General features: G+C 48.2%; 1 protein-coding gene across 1 annotated transcript in view; it reads left to right on the plus strand.

The window, feature by feature from the left end:
• Positions 1-15,745, plus strand: part of LOC102377074 (coiled-coil domain-containing protein 102A) — a gene marked incomplete at its 3' end in the record, with an annotated part of 54,547 nt that extends 38,802 nt beyond the window's left edge. The window contains exons 4-8 of the mRNA XM_025194620.1: positions 9,242-9,456; positions 11,228-11,336; positions 12,536-12,652; positions 14,358-14,567; positions 15,420-15,745. Coding sequence (XP_025050405.1) covers positions 9,242-9,456; positions 11,228-11,336; positions 12,536-12,652; positions 14,358-14,567; positions 15,420-15,745 — 977 coding nt within the window. The remainder of the gene's footprint in view (positions 1-9,241; positions 9,457-11,227; positions 11,337-12,535; positions 12,653-14,357; positions 14,568-15,419) is intronic.
• Between the last annotated feature and the right edge of the window lie 741 nt (positions 15,746-16,486).

Below are 16,486 nucleotides of genomic sequence, written 5' to 3' on the forward strand. Positions count from 1 at the left end.
AGTTGGGCAGGGCTGGGGTTAGGGCTGATGCCCAGCTGGGGCAGTGTGTGGGGCTTGGGGCGCAGGGCCGGAATGCGCAGCGGTAGGGCCCCAGCGGGGAGGGGGATGAAGCCACAGGCAGCTCATCCGGGGGTGCAAAGGAGTGGGGCTGGCTCCTTGCCGCTGCATGCACTTCTGGGGGGGCATGGGAAGCACATGCCACCCAGCTTTGTGTGTGGGGTGGGGGCGGGCTGCCTGCTGCAGGATCAGGCTCCCCACCCTGCTGCCTTCCTCCAGGGCCTTCACAGCCCAGCAGGCAGGACTGGGCGGGGAAGGTCCTTGCTACAGCAAACCCTGTGCTGCCCTGGCAAAACGCCCCCTGCCTGCCTAACAGCAGCGTGGGTGGCAGCCTGGAGTTGTGCCCCTTGCTGGTGCTGGGCAGGGAGAGGGCACCATGCCATGCCAGCGAGGAGCTCCCAGCAGAGGCAACGAGCTTCCCCATGCAGCCCTGTTCTGCCCTTCCATACTGGGTCCTACCCACTGGGCTGCGGAGGCCATGGAGCGAGGGCAGCAGGGCAAGGAGTCCAAGCCTGCTGCAGGTAGCCCACACCTGTCCTCCCCCCCACCCCAGACTCGGCTCCAGCTGTGGGGGAGGGGGAGGAGAAGCTGGGCTGCAGCTGCTGTCTCCTAGGGGCAGCAGCCGGGGTTTGGGCACTGCAGTGGGGAGCAGGGGGCTGCAGATCTAGGTCCCTGGCCCTGTAGCCTTGGTAGCTGGGGGCCCCCTCTGGCAGGGGTGGGGGGGGGAGAACTGGGTGGGAGTGAGGGGCACCAGCAGGCCCAGGGGGCTGTAGCTTGGGAGTGAGGGGCCTGGACCTGTGTCCTGGTGAGTGACGGGGGCAGGGGGAGTTCTGATTTTCCATGCTAAAAATACCAAAATTTATAGGTACTTAGAATTTATTTTATTATAGTGATTGAGGCACAGGTAGGCTTCCAAATTGTTTAGAATTGTGAATATATCAATAAAACATTGTGTTCAGTTGATACCTATATATATAATGGTGTTTCATTTTAATCATGGATTTTTGCAGGGTTTAATCAGAGACTTTGCAATTTTTAAACAGAGAAAACCAGGATCCCTGCTTATGACTGTTCCTTCCCACTGTCAGGCAGGCAGAGGGCCATGCTGGGCCTTTGTTTCAGGCTTAGCTTATTTCCATTGTCCTGCAATTCCTGCCAGACCCCTCAGTCTCTCCAAATCCAGAGACAAGGGATAGTCTCTAACTCTAGAGCTGCAGTGGGTTTTAGTTGTTAAACAGCTGTGTCCACTTTCCCCCTTGTGTGCCTGATCCCAGAGCCTAGGTATGTGATACTGACCTCTGGGGGCCAGAGTCTGTCACTGCATCCAGTATTGGGTGTTCAGGGGATTTATATGAAAACAAGCTATAAATAGGGGCATGGGATGTAGGGGGTGCCATGTCATTATGACTGATCTGAGATACATTCAGTGGGGAGTATCTGCCAGAGGAGCAGTGTGAAAAGAATAGATAGTTTTGCTAAAGAAAATTAAGAGGAATTGTCCTTCCTCAATTAGGCCAAATAGCTTCGATGGAAAGCAGTGAACTTCCCCGGTTCTGTGAATTCAAAGCAAGGTCCTGTTTTAGTGGATCATTGAGCTGGTAATTTTATGTGCACAAAAATCAGAGCATTCAAAGATTCTGTTCCTATGGCAACTATAGCAGCTTGTCTACATGGGGAAGTTAGTGCAAAGTCAGCTAGGTGTGAATTGCAAACACACTAGGATGCTAACTCCCGTTGGAGGCACTTGAGTATGCACTAAGTGTTTCTCACAATTCACTCAATTCACCACCAGCGGACTCTCGATATGCCTAAAGAACGGTTTTTGTGCCCAAAAGCTTGCAAAGAACAATTTTCTCAACTATTTAGTTAATCTAATAAAAGATATCACATTTACCCAAAGAACTTTGTCTCACTAAGTGTGTCCACACAAGAAGGTAACGTGGAGTAGCCAGTGCACTTTAAATTCACACCTTTGTTTACTCACCTATACAACCTTTACACTTGTTTCCTCACCTATACAACCCATAACTTGCTAAATTGCCCTTTTTCTGATTCAGTGCAACATATGGCTCTTTGTGGCCTTAATTTCAATGTCTTTGGATGTAAAAGTGTAATGCAACAGAGAGGTAGAGGTTTTGGCAGCCATAACTTAGCATGTCCCAACTTCTGTGTATGGTGTGTGGGGAATCTTAGCAATTACATGGGACTATCGGAAAATTATAGGTATGGAAGGGACTTCAAATGTCATTAAGGCCAATCCCCATAGGGGGGTTAGTTTAATTGAAGTTAATTTAATTTCCTTCTGCTCAAATAGTGAGAAGTCAATGTGTCCGTTGGACTTTGCCCGGTCAAATAAATGAACATGTTAAGGTACTTCCCATTTGGGGGTCCCAGGCTGTGGGTTTTGAGCAGAATGTAAAATACAGAAAAGGTGGAAGCCAGCAGAGGGGCTGCCAGAGCTGGCCAGGTCTGCTGTGCCTGCACCCAGAGAGGAGATAGCCTAGGCCTGTTCTAGTGCCATTATTAGGCTGGGTTGGGGTGAGATCCAGAATAGGAACAGACTTGAGGGGCAGGGAGAAGTTAGAAGAGATGATTAGTCTAGATGACCATGAATGTCCCCTTTAGCTATGAAATCTCTGCCTCTGCAGTCTGTGAATCTATTCCCTGGATCCCTAGAGTCAGCTCAGCCTCGTACCTTTCTGAGGTAGATGAATGAGTTCTGTGCAGATCAGTGTGTGTGGATGAGACCTTCTAAAACTGCCCTTTGATTTAAACCGAATGGACCCTAAGGCACCGACAGCATAGTTCTATAATAGGAGTCTCACTACCCTTGGCCAAAATCTAGTTCTCCGGGCTGTTCTGTGTAGTTGTTCTCTGCATCCTGGCTACTGCCTCCACCCACATTTTACGGTGGTTCTCTGTGGACCTACTTTCCTATGCAAGAGAAATTTGCTATGGATTTCTGGTCTCGGTGACTCCTTTAGAGAATCAGTTGCCCTCAATAAATGAGCCTCAGTTCTCTGAAATCTGCTGCACCTTCTTTCAGGTTCTGAGTGAAAGCATTTTTTTCCAGATTCACAGTTTTTGGATCTATGCTTCTATGAGTCACCATTCATAAATCTCATCATTTTTCTTACCCTTCTTCTCAAATCCTTTATCAAAGGCATGAGCTAAGTCACCTCTGTGTGTCTGCACCTTACTGTTGATCTGTTTCCAGCTTTCCATTTGCTTGGTTCCTTCATACACGACCAATAATAAAACCCACCCAGCAAAAGGGAGCTATAAATAATTTGCCAAAAGGTCCCTTTTGGGGGTAGAGAACTTGTCATTTTGTACCTAATAATTTAAAGAGGTTCCTGCAGCTGACAGAGGTCCTACCTTCCCATTCCAATGAGCCAGACTTTGGTACCTCCATGCAGTTGTTCCAACACAAATGAAACAACCATTTGTTGTCTTTGTAAGCAAGGGCAATGTGGGATGACTCATGGTCGATGTGTACTTGCAGTGTGATGTCAAATGGAAGCATAAATGTCACTAGGTGTACTAGTGACTCAGGAAGAACTAGTACTTAGTTTTCTTTGTCCAGGTGTAAACTTCAGTGCTTTCTCTCCCATTGTGCTGTTTTATGACTTCCTCTGAGGCAACAGGAAAAACAATCTTCTCCTCAGGGCTGATGGTTTCTCAAGACTTGTACACAGTTGAATTATAGTGTTGTAAAAACACTGCAAGCTGAGCAAACACTCCTAAGCTAAAGAACCACTGATTTTCCTATTCACTTAGTTTTCAGTTAGTCACACCCAAGAAATTATTATTTTGTTCCCTTTGATCTTTAGGCAATTATAAATCCATATATATGTTCACTTATAGCAGAAACTGGGTGGGGAAAAAAGAGCTTCTCTTTTGCCACTCTGAGGAAGATCTGTGGTTACTTTCCTGTTCTGTACCAGCTGCTAGGTGCAGTCAGCTAAGATAGAAGTAGATCTTCCTTACAGAAACCAATTTGGCATCAATTTCTTCCGTTGTTGAGGAATACTGAAATTAGGGTTCTATCCAAAAGGCAAACTCAGATCCTTACCAGGCACCAGTCATGCGAGACTGAGGGGCCAGCACTGTGACTCATAAAGTTACAGTTTAAGGGAATAGACTGCTCCCATGTCCTTTTTATGGATTTTATTTAAAAAGATGAGCAAGCAGATACAAACCTAAGCAAGCATATTGCTGAGCTCATTTGCTACAGCTTTACTAAGCAAATTAAAGAGCAATGCAATGATCAAATTAAGGTCAGTTATGATTAAATTGATAAATCAGGAGAGCCAATTGCTATATTAAGACAGCAGGTAATCACCATTGCATCATGAGGTGACAGAAGAAATTACTGTGTGTTAGCATTGTTTTGGGAGAAAGGAAGAGGCATTTTTCTATTAGTCAAGCACTTCAAGCTAATATAGCAAATACAGGGTGGTAATTTAGCTAGTGAAAGATAAAAGATTTAAGTGTTCACAGGACCCAGGTATCTGTTCTGGTATTCGGCTTTTGCCAAGCTGACAATAATCTGGTCTTGAGCACATTAAAGAAGTACAAAGATCTGAGTGCTCAGGCAACTTAACTTTAACACTTCCTCCTTCAGTCTTGGTACTTGGATATTACTTTTGTTCCCCTCCTAATCACAGTAACACAAATGGCTAGACTGTTCTACCTATTAGGTGCTCAAGTCCCTAAGAAACAGCTAATATACAAGGTGGGTAGATCCTTCTTCTCTTAGCTGCTTTTTTGAAAGCCTGTCATAAGGGTTAGAATGATGATGGTGTACTGCAAGAGTAGATAAATGAATAGATTTTTAAGGCTTGAACAGCGTGGAATAGAACCACACATAGGTGCCTTAGTCTACTTACGTGGGTATAGGTTGTAGCTGTGTTGGTCTAAGGGCATAGGCAGACAAGGTTCTTTGGGTAAATCTGATATCATTTATTAGACCAACTCAAGTAGTTGGAAAAATTCTTCTCTGCAAACTCAGCCTGACGAAGTGTATTTATACCCAACTTGAATTGTTCCAACTATTTGAGTTGGTTTAATAAAAGATACCAGATTTACCCAAAGAACCTTGTCTGCCTTAGTCTACTTAGGTACCCAGTAATTCTTTCTGGTTCAGAATCTTTCCACAGACTTAGCTTAGAGGTGATGGTTAGAGTACACAAACTAACATCTTCTGAATAGCACTACAAACTCTACTGGCCAATTCAGTGGCAGGAGTTCCCACAATCACCAATGCATTCACACATGCTAAGGGAAAAAGAGAAGATGGGTGCCCCTTTATTAAAACAAAGGTGGTCATTATGAGCTTGAACTTTTGCTTCATTCCTTCATGTCTTTAACTCACACAATTGTTATTTGCTAGCCAGGACCAGGTGGTATTGGCTGGTCAGAGCTTATCATACATGTGGGCTCTTTCCTCAGGTTGGAAGTGGGTCAGGCTGACTGTCTCCCCAGCTTAGGTCTTTCACTACTTCCCCTGGATGGCATAGCCTGGAAAGGGGCGTGTGTGTTGCTCAGGCTGTTCAGGGCAGGAGAGAGCAAGAGCCCCAGTTCTCTCCCACAATAGCTTAACTTTAATAAGGATTGTTTCCCATGGGTGCTTCCTCAGGGACCTCTTTTGTGGATTTGGGGTCAGTTAAATGTATCCCAGTGTATGGGATCATCACTGTGGCTCAATCCCCTTTGTGGGCAGTACTTAGGCCTTACATCAGGGTGGGAAGATCAACTGCTGAATAACCCTTTATTTTGCCACATCAGCTGAGTTGACCACAGATCAAATGTTCTTTCAGAATTGGGAAAATCAGGGACAGTCGGGGATTTTTGCTGCCAACTCTCCAGCTGAGGTAACAGACACAAGGCCCACAATCAGCAGAAATTATCTCTGATAAAAATACCTACTGACCTCATCAACACATTCTTGCATGCTGGCATTCTCTTCCTGGCAGCTGCTGCAGCTTTCTCAGCATTTCTTAAAATATTTCAGCTTTGTATTGACAAAGAACTGGGGAACTGACATAAGCTTGTAACTTGTGGCTTTTCACCTAAAACAACTTGCAATGTTTTTATATTTGATCAAGATAAATTATACTTGTACTTAAACAATTAAGGTTTCCTGGGCTCATATTAAACCTAGACCTGTGCTCTCATGACTGATGCAGTCAGTTAGTGGAGAGCTCTGGGACCACTCAGGGTGGAGAGTGCTAGCCTAAAATAATATCATTATTGTAGGCTTGGCCACGCAGTTTTGTGCTGGTTTTAACTGGCTTAGTGCAAGGAAAGATAGGATCAGAAGTTGCATTTGTCCCTGGTCAAGTTGTATCTGAGTTTGTCCCAGAACAAAAATATCCCAGGATTCGTATATATACACATCACCCTTCTAATCCATGTTTAGTGAGCAGCTAAATAAAGTGCTGCTTTTCTGCCATTGGGTCAGTAATGCAATCCTGGGATAACTGTACAGACAAATGTTGCAATATCCTGAGATAAACTGTTAACTACCTCTTATCTGGCAAACTTTTTAACGATTTATCCCAGAACAATGGTGTCTCTAGTGGGTTATGGAATAGAGAAAATCCCACACAATTTACTGATACGTTTTGATGCACTGGCTGGGGGAGTAGTTAGCTGATTGCACGGTTTCACAATGATTACACACTTAATTTATACAACACAATTTTATTTTAAAACTCTTTGCTACGTATATAACACTGCTTAGCTTTAAGAAACACCACAAACATTAAAAACACAATAATTACATATATCAGAAACAATGCTCCAAATGCACTTCCTTCCCAAACAATGCTATAAGAATTAGTGTTACAAAAACAACTACAATTACAACTAAAAGTTAAATTTGAATCAATACTGTTATTTTTCATAATATACTTACAATCCTAGAATTCCGAGAAGCCAAATACCCAAATATGGTTTCATTCCTCAGTAGTACGATTCAATGGGTTGGCCTCAGTAGTACGGTTCAATAGGCTGGCCTCAGCAATACGATTCAATGAGCTGGGCTCACCAGTGATAGGACTACGTCCCCTTCCTTCAGTCCCTTTCGGGCGCTCCGCGGCTTCAGCGTGAACTAAGAGATTCGTGTTCACGGAGAGGCTTGATTAGGCGATCAATCTAATCTGAACTTATACTTGCGATTCTTCCTTCGTTGTTCTGCAAGTGAAGTCACCTCCAAATTGGGACAGTAAGTTACAGGTTTTTATTGAGTGAGCTGCCGTCATTGGGCTCCTCCTACTCAATTCATCATAACTCCCAAATTTGGGCTCGGATCTTACTCAACAGAAATTACCTTTGTTGAGCATTTTTTAAATTATTCTTGGGGAGACTTCCATATCACTGTAAATACTCTTTTCTTTTTACCAGTCTGGTTAAAAGGCCCCAGGCTTTGATTTCTCGGAATTTAGGACATTTACTTTCTTTGTAAAAAACTTCTAAAGGTACAATTTAGATTAAGGTTTTAGGCGAAGTCAGGACATTTCGCACGTAGCTCCAAAACAATGAGCTAGATAAGGAGATAGATCCTATCTTCTTCCTGAAACTGGCTAATGGGCAACCTTTACAAACATTCAAACTATTTCATTCAATATGACAAATGGACATGGATGTCACCACAACGGCATTTTGTCCTGGGGTAAAATGTCTTATCCCAGGATAAATGCAACATCTCTTTGCCACTGAAGTGGTATAACTAAACTGGAGTAACCATCTAGGGCGCATCTACATGAGACATTTACTGCAGTTGCCAAATTAGCTCCACAGTAAACATTTCAGTGTCTATGCATGCAGTGCTATTAAGACAGAGGAAACTAATTAACTCTGCCATAGGTTTGTATTTTGTAAATACAAGTACTATCCTGTGGCAGAGTTTTTTACTCTATAGCAACACACGTGTAGACATTGACAGGGCTTGTTGGGTCACAAGGGTGCTTCAGTGTGGAAGCTGCCTGCTGGCTAGCCTCCACAGTGAAGCATCCTCATGCCTCAACCCGCTCCTCCGCAGCATGTTGAGCCAGGTCAGAGCAGCACCAGGCTGGCAGACTCACCCCTGGACACCTGCAAACTGGGGCTGCTCCAGCCCAGCTCAGTGTGCTGCAGGCCTGGGTGCATGTTGAAACATTGTGCCCAGGAGCAATACACTCCAGCACAATATGTGCCAAAGTTTATTGCTGCACCTTAAATGCACATGTAGATGCATCCTTAGTGTGCTTTCCTTAGTATTTTGGGGCCTATTTCTCTTCTAGGAGCATCTGTTCATATTCTGTCCTAACAGATTCCCTGCCACTGCAGTGGTCAGGGCACTGGGGGAATCCTTTCTCTCCCCTCCTCTTTACCTATTGCACTTTGCAGGGGTTTTTATGAGGAGCTTTGTGGCTATGGTCAGAGGATTTTGTGATTCATTTGCAACTTATACAATTGCTTACAATTGCAGAGGATTGGACTTTAAGGCCCCCAAAGCCCCTTCCAGTCCTACATTCCTGTGGCACGGTTACATTGGTACAAGGCGAGTCCACTGGCCTCACCTATATGGTAGTTATAAGGCTGGCTGATAGGCTGGTGAGTGCCACACCCCTTCCATTGTACAGTAGCTGTGCAGCCCAGCCATGATTTGCAGGAAGCGCTGAAATCCCTCTGTGTCCAGGCACGCATACTACTTTGGTCTTGGGGTCACCATGCCGTAGAGATTGACCCTGTTGAACCAGGATCTTCGTGATCCACAGCAAAACAGATCTATGGGTTGGGTTGTCCAGCTGACAGCCCACAGACTGCATGCAAACCACAGGTGGTGAATATGCAGGTCATGGCTCCCGGCAGCTGCCTCTCTCACTGCCACAGCAGGGGAAACTGGGGTTCCATGCATCTCAATGAGGGCTGGGGGGGCGGGGGTCACATGCTATTGGCACAGGTTGCACAGCAAGGGGAAATCCAGGGGGGTTCCTGAGTAGCCTACATGACAGGGGGCAGGGCCACAGTAATAGTAGCTGGGCAGAGGTGGTCTCAAAGAATATAAGGGGTGTGAGAAGGAAGCTGGTAGGTTGCTGGGTCTCTGCTGTGTCTGTATGGATGGTTTGAGAAAGCTCTGGCACACCGCAGCACAGTTGTGACGGTCCTTCTTCTTGGCTAACATGCATCCTTCCAGGAGTTTGAGCTGATGGAAAACATACTGAAGAGCAAACAAGAAGGGTCTGAATGGGACCAGCGGAGTGTGGTCAGCGTCCGGACTTCCTTCACCCGCCAGGAGAGGAACCGACTGCTCTGGGAGGACATGAGCGTCATTGAGGAAGATGCCACCAAAGTGACTGCCCTGAAGCTGAGGCTGGATGAGTCCCAGAAAGTGCTGCTGAAAGAGCGGGAGTGAGTGCACCCTGCTACATCACTTCCTGTGCAGTCATGTGACACACAAGGCAGGGCAGGGGGCTAATATGTAGCCTAGGCAGCTAGGCACTGAACTTGAGATGTGCCTCAGTGTGACGGGGGCAGCTCTTGAAGCCAGGTCTCATGCCGGCCCACCCACCTTCTATGGGGCAGTCTGCCCAGTCTCACCTGCCACAACTTTGCTGTTCTCAAAACAGAATCAGCCGCAAGAGGACCCCACCGGTCACTGACTGGTCGCTGGGGAAGGCATGCAACTAAGGTGGCACCAGTTGCCCATGCACATTCACTCTGCCCTCCTCTCACTAGGGCCTCTCGCACTCTACCCTCTCTCACATCAAGAACTTGTCCTGCCCTCCTCCCTTTTGAAGTGGCTCCTGTAGGCCATAGGCTTTATCTAGATCACACCTTGGGTGGCAGATGTACAGTCTTTTGGGCCTCTCCTGTGACCTTCACCTGGGTAGTGGCCAGCCAAGTTCCTGACCTGAGCCAAGCTTGCCCTGGCCCCTCCTGGGGCAGCTTTACATAAACATACACTGGGCCACCAGCCCTCTGTGGAGCCTTTCTGGGGCTCCACACTTCTCAACTTGCTCTCCAGGGGGTTGGCCCATGTGCTGCCCTTCAGGCTGTCCCACACCCCTACTCAGCACACCCCATCTGGGCTGCTCTTTAGGCTGACCCTCAGCCCTACTCAATCCTCTTCTAGGCCCTCCCTACCACCCCCTCTGTAGGGTTACACATCTACCCCATCCTTCAGGGCTTCAGGGTTTCCCTCTCCTGTGCCTGGCCCCATCTGGATCTTATCCCTCTTTGGGCTCAGGTGGCCATAGCTGTACCCACAGTTTTGGGGATAAGGGTTAAGGCACCCCAGCCTACCTTTCACCAAGGTGGTAACTGGCCTGGCACTTCCTGGGGACTCCCACATCACCAGGAGCCCTACCAGGCCACCCATTCCCAGCAGGGTGCAGTTTTAGGTCATGCCCAAGACCAAGAGCCTCCTAGCCATCCCCATCAGTTCTTGCCCTTACCTCATGGTTGTTCCTGCTGCAGCTCAGCTAGGCAATGTTTCTGCCTTTACTGCCAGCAGAAAACTGCTGTATTTATATAGGCAGCCAGTGTTTTAAAATAGTTGCCACAATCAAGCACCTGCTGGCTGCTTGACTCTCAGGTTCCCTAAAACTTGAAGACCCCTCAAGTGATCTCAAGCTAACACACATATGATGTGGTTCATGGCTGCTCCTGTTAACAGTCTGAAGCCAGGGGGAGCTCTGTGCTTTCCACTGAGTTTTTGGGCCCAAAATTCAAATGGAGAAAAATCCAGTTGACCAAGCCAAAGGGAAGTTTTATGCAAACCAAACCTAAACTCACGGCTGGTATCTGCGGAAAAAAAATAACTATGCCAATATGTTGAGTGGTATTATGCTGGTTTACACCAGCTGAGATTCTTTCCCAACAGTCTTAATGGGCAAATGACTTATCTCCACTCTTGTAGATGTAGATATATACTTTGATACCCTAGGAAGAAAATAATCCTTCTCTCCCAAGACTGCAGAGTCCATATCATCACCCATGGTACCAGTTGCAATCTGGCATGCCCACAAGTGGTCTTTAGGGTGCCATTTAAAAGATGTATGCCCCTAGGAGTAGACTTCAGTCCCTGGGATCGCCCTGGGGCCAGGTGCTGGAAGAAGTGGGAGCCTTATCTTAGCTCTATTAGATCTTGTCCCCCCATACCCTGTTGCCTCTGTTTTAGGGATAAATTGTCACTCAGCAAGAACATCGAGAAGCTGGAGGGTGAGCTCAGCCAGTGGAAAATCAAGTATGAGGAGCTGAACAAAAACAAGCAAGAAGTGCTCAAACAGGTGAGCAAGATGGTCTGACCACATCCCAGGTGTCCCAGGGATGCCTATATCACGTCCAACAGTGCTGAGGAATTTGATCTGTCCTGCATTGCACATGCCATGTAGCTCCTTCTAGGTGTGCACCCAGCACCACTGTGGGGATCAGGTTTGCTCAGGAGAACAGCTGCCCATTGTTCTAGCCTGTTTTCTCAGTGGTGCTCCTGAGCACTGTACAGTGCCATGCAAACATGCCCCCAAGTCCCAGAGAGGAGCCAGGGACAGAAAGTTGCTCAGATGTGTCATGATCTTGTCTGTGCTTGCAGAGAGGAGAGGCATGCACAGTTGACCTGGCCATTTCTGAAAGTCCAGAGGTTACAGGAAGGTGGGAGATTGTTTCATCGTGTTTCTCTGTCTTGAGTAACCTGAGATAGCTAATGTTTAGTATCCACTAGAGGGAGGCCCTGCTCCAGGAAACCATTCCACAAAGCCTGAGAAGAGCATTAATTGGCACCATTGACTTAACTAGGTATGTAAGTGAGCTCCTTGGTAGTATGGGGGTGTACAGCATACATTCCATGGGCCGGATGCAGCCCACCAGGGCAATCTCTGGTACTCACTATAATTCATTATTGAGCAAAAAAAGGACTTGAAAAGCTGAACAGTGAGTCCTACATCCTCACTGCAGGGCCATTTATTAATCCAGAGTTAGTTTGGTTTCCTGCTTGCAAAAGTGCTGCAGATCACACCCAATCGGAGCAGATCCTCCCCCCCCTCCCCAGCAGCAGTCTTCTATCAGAAGTAGCACCTTGCCAGTGGCCCTCAGTAAAGTTTGACTTGAGTGTCCTTGCTACAGTCACTGAGTCAGAAGGTAGGGGCAGGACAGGGTTCACTCAGGAGACAATTCCTTACTGGCCTGTGTAGTGACTGTGAGCCCACTCAGAGGTGCCAGTCATCCTACATCTTCAGGCCAGTCCTTGATCTGCTGCAGCGGCAGGATTTCCTGCAGAGTGTGTGGCATTAGAGCAGGTTCAAATGCCAGTGAGTGCAGCTACCTCCCACGTCCTTCCAGGTCTCTATCAGGAAGCAGGAGTCCCAGGCTGTTTCCTGTGATATCTTCACACCTGCTGGTTCCCTATTCAGCCAGGACTTAATGCCAGTATGGTGGTCCACAGTGCAAGTAGGCTGCAGAACCCCCTCTGCATGTCTCCATCTCCCTATAGCTGAACATCCTGAAGGAGCTCCACCAGGATGAACTGGGGCGGATCTCAGAGGACCTGGAGGATGAGCTGGGGGCCCGCTCCAGCATGGACAAGAAGCTGGCAGAGCTTCGCACAGAGGTGAGGGTGTGGGGTGTATGCAGGAGGTACCATCACCCCCTTAGGGCTGAAATGCTTCAGGCTCCTAGAAGTCTCTGGAGGCTCAACTCACAAGAAGATGAGTGAGAATGGGACATCCAGGCCCCTGATCTCATCATCTCAACCCAAATTTGTTAACAGAATAGCTTGAACCAGTGGAAGCAGGGTCCCAATACAGCCCCCATCCCTGAGCACTGCCTATTCAGTAATGTGTTTAGCCTTAGAGCACCCATGCAAGGTAGCTCAGTACTGCCATCCATTCTAGCAGAGGAGGGACAATCCTGCCTTTCTGCTTTGGGGCTTCCCATGTTACCCGACTAGAGAGCAGTCTGACTGTACTGGGTGTTGGTCAGTAGTAGATGGGGGCCATGTGGATACCAGGTCCTAGTCCCTGCTTTATGATGCATAGGCACCTGGGAACAACAACAGAACAAAACAAAATGAAGTTCCCTCTGAGTGTGGGGCGTCACAAGGGCTTGAATGCTTTGCTGAGGAAATGGGTCTTTCATTGAACCTTGGAAGTGGCAGAGGCATTTCACAGGCAGCAGAAGGGACTGGAGGCATTTGGGAGAGTAGAGAACAACACAGAACTAAAGAGAGGCAGATGAGACTGTGAGGGGAAAATTCAGGCTGATCTTAAAGAGTAAAGAGGGTGGGATTTAGGAGGGGGGCCAACCCCACGCTGTCCTGAACATCACATCCTCACTTGGGTTCTGGACAGTCAGCACAGCAGTGTCTTGTGGAACAAGGCTTTGGTCTTGGACGACAGGGGGTGCTCTAGGTCAGGGTAGAGATGCATTGGCAGAGCCTGGTGGACAAATGCAGGGCAGGACAGGAGAGCATTGACAAGTATGTGAGGAGCCAAGGCTGGGACAGCAGGGAGTTCTGTGGTGGGGGCTGAGAGTCTCAGCAGAGCTGTGGAGCAACAGGACTGGGACAGCTTGTGTTGCAGGTCAGGATAGGGGGCATTGGCAGAGGCCCCTGTGGGCTGGTAATAACCAAGAGTGCAGCTTGGAGTTGAGGCTGCTGGCAGAGCTGGGTGTGGAGATTCAGAAGTGGAACAGGTTGCTAGGGCACATCTGCCTTGGTTCTGGTCCAGTTTAGACTGCCCCATGTATCATGTGAGAGTAGAATGGAGATGAGGAGTAGCTGAGTGAAGATAGATGCTGGCTTTTCTTGTATTAGTGTCAGGATTGATCCATGGCTGCACTGAGTACATACACCCTGGATGTTAACACTGGAACACCCTGGGCCAGCAGCCAGCTGGGTTGACTCCTATTGTCCATATGCTTTGCTTATCAGTGAGCCTCCAACACGTGCACGTTTCCCAAATCCAGCTTGGACTGAGGTTGGGGTTCTGCACTTCCATGGGGGAAATTCCTATAACCACCAGTCAAGTGATATCTCCCTCTCATGCCTGGCCCACAGGGAAAAGAGAACTGTTCTGCTGCCAGGCAGGGGAATTACTCCAGTGGCTAAAGTGGAAGAGGCCTCTGTCTTGACCTTGAGTTCTAGTCCTAACAAAGGCCCGTGGTGGGAGAAGGGGTAACATCATGCACAGGAAGGGCACCTCTGTGGGCTACTTGGGTTGACCTTTAGTAACTAATACACAGTTACCCTCTGGCTTGGCATGGCATATGTGTGTCTCTGTCTCTCTTTCTGTCCATCCCCAACCCGGCCCTCCCAGATGGAGCGGCTGCAAGCAGAGAATGCAGCAGAATGGGGGAAGCGCGAGCGCCTTGAGACAGAGAAGCTGAACCTGGAGCGGGAGAACAAGAAGTTGCGGGCTCAGATTGAGGACCTGGAGGAGGTGCTGGCCCGAAAACGCCGGCAGACAGCCAGTGCACTGGACACTGATCTCAAAACCATCCAGACTGAGCTCTTTGAGAAAAACAAGGTGAGGCTGTCAGGGGCAGGCCCTGGCATGGGCACCAGTAACAGTGGGGCTTGGCTGTCAGGACCTCAGGAGAAGACTGTTGCCTAAGGAAACCCCACAGGCCAAGAGTGAACTTGACCCTTTGATACCAGAGAGTACTTGGTGCCTACAGCTCTTCCCACTGTTCCCTAGCTGGCTTTGGGCTTCTAGGTAATAAAACCATGTCCCTGCTTGACACTTCCAGCCCCACTCTTTGCTTCTTTCTCAACAGCCTTAGGGCAGTGGTGCCCTAGTTCTAGCTCAGGCTCTGGAGGCATGTCCCTGTCCACATGTACATGCTCAGTGTGGCAGGATTATACAGAAGACATGGGATGCCCTGAATGGGTGGGAGAAGAGATCCCGGCTCCTCTCATGTCAGGCAGTGGTGGCATTGCTAACAAGTCAGCCCATCTATAACCTCTGTTCTTTATGATTGTAACCCCCTGAAATCCATTTGTGACCTACCACTTTAAGAAATCAGGTGGAACAAGTTTACTAAAGAAAATACAGATGAGACACAGTGGTTAGAGTACAGGACTTGAGCTCAGTTCCCTTTCTGGAGCTCAGTGGCTATATGTGATCTTGAGTAAGTCATGTCCCCTGTCTGTGACTCAGTTTCCTCATCTTTAAAAGAGGAATAACTGTGCTGAGCCACCTAAGTGGGGAGGCAGTAGGAATCTCACTTCATTGCTAGCATGTGTGCAGTGCTTGGAGAGCCTTCAAGAGGCCACAGGACAGCAGAGGGTTATCAGTCCCATGGATTAATCACACATCTCTTGTGCCCGCTCTGACCTGAGCGCTACTTATGCCCTAATCACCACCACCCCCTCATAGGAGCTGGCTGACTTGAAGCACATCCATACCAAGCTGAAGAAGCAATACCAGGAGAAGACAGCTGAGCTGGCTCATGCCAACCGCCGTGTGGAGCAGCATGAGGGTGAGGTGAAGAAGCTGCGCTTGCGAGTGGAGGAACTCAAGAAGGAGCTGGCCCAGGCAGAGGATGAGGTTGGTCCATGCACACATGCCCTGCCCATCACTCCAGTGCAGGGGGGTGGGAGCCTGCAGAGTCCAGTGGAGTCACCCTCAGCAAAGAACTGGGATTTGAGGCTGGCCATTCAGATGTCCCCATTGATCAGCAGCAGTGACCCCCAGTCCCTGAGGTCCTGCAGATCGCCCACTGGTCTGATTAGAGGCTGAGAAAGTACTGTGATGCCACTGGGGACCTGGTTGTAGCAACTAGACAGGAAGGACAGTGTTGGGCTGGGACTCAGCAGCTTTGTTGCTTCATTGAATGGAAGGTCAACTTGGACCATCAGCCTTCCCTCTTGAGTATCACAAGACACTTTAGGGCAGTGTTTCTCAACCTTTTAAGCAGCAAGTACCCCCTAACTTTTGAAAATTTTAATAAGGACACGAACACTCAATTTTCCATGGGATTTTATATTTATAGACTAATGTGTGCCATATGTTGGAAGAAGGGCTGTGTATATAAGGCGGTGATATGACAGATGTCTGATCTGGTGTGGGTAGGGTTACCATCTTTTACATAAGGGGTGCACAACTCAAGTTTGTACCTGGACTAGGGGTGATGCTAGCCAAAGCTAGGAGGGCTGAACCCAGTGCCGTGCAAAGTGTGGCATGCCAAATTATTACTGGGGAATTTAAAGCGTCGCACAATGCTTCCATAGTTTTGAGAGGAGGAAAAGAGGCTGAGAGAGAGGAAAAGAGGGCGAGAGAGAGAGAGAAAAGGAGGTAGCTGCTGCCAGCCATGGAGCTGAGGCTGTTCCCAGCAGGCAGCTGGGAGGTTGCAAGCCCTGCTGAAGGCATCCTGGGCTCTGTGGCTGGCAGCAGCTACCCAGAGCCTGGGCTGGCGGGTGCCGCCCGGGGGGGGCCAAAAGGCG

This window comes from Alligator sinensis, unplaced genomic scaffold (genome assembly GCF_000455745.1).
Source record: "Alligator sinensis unplaced genomic scaffold, ASM45574v1 scaffold203_2, whole genome shotgun sequence".
NCBI classification, from domain to species: domain Eukaryota; kingdom Metazoa; phylum Chordata; order Crocodylia; family Alligatoridae; genus Alligator; species Alligator sinensis.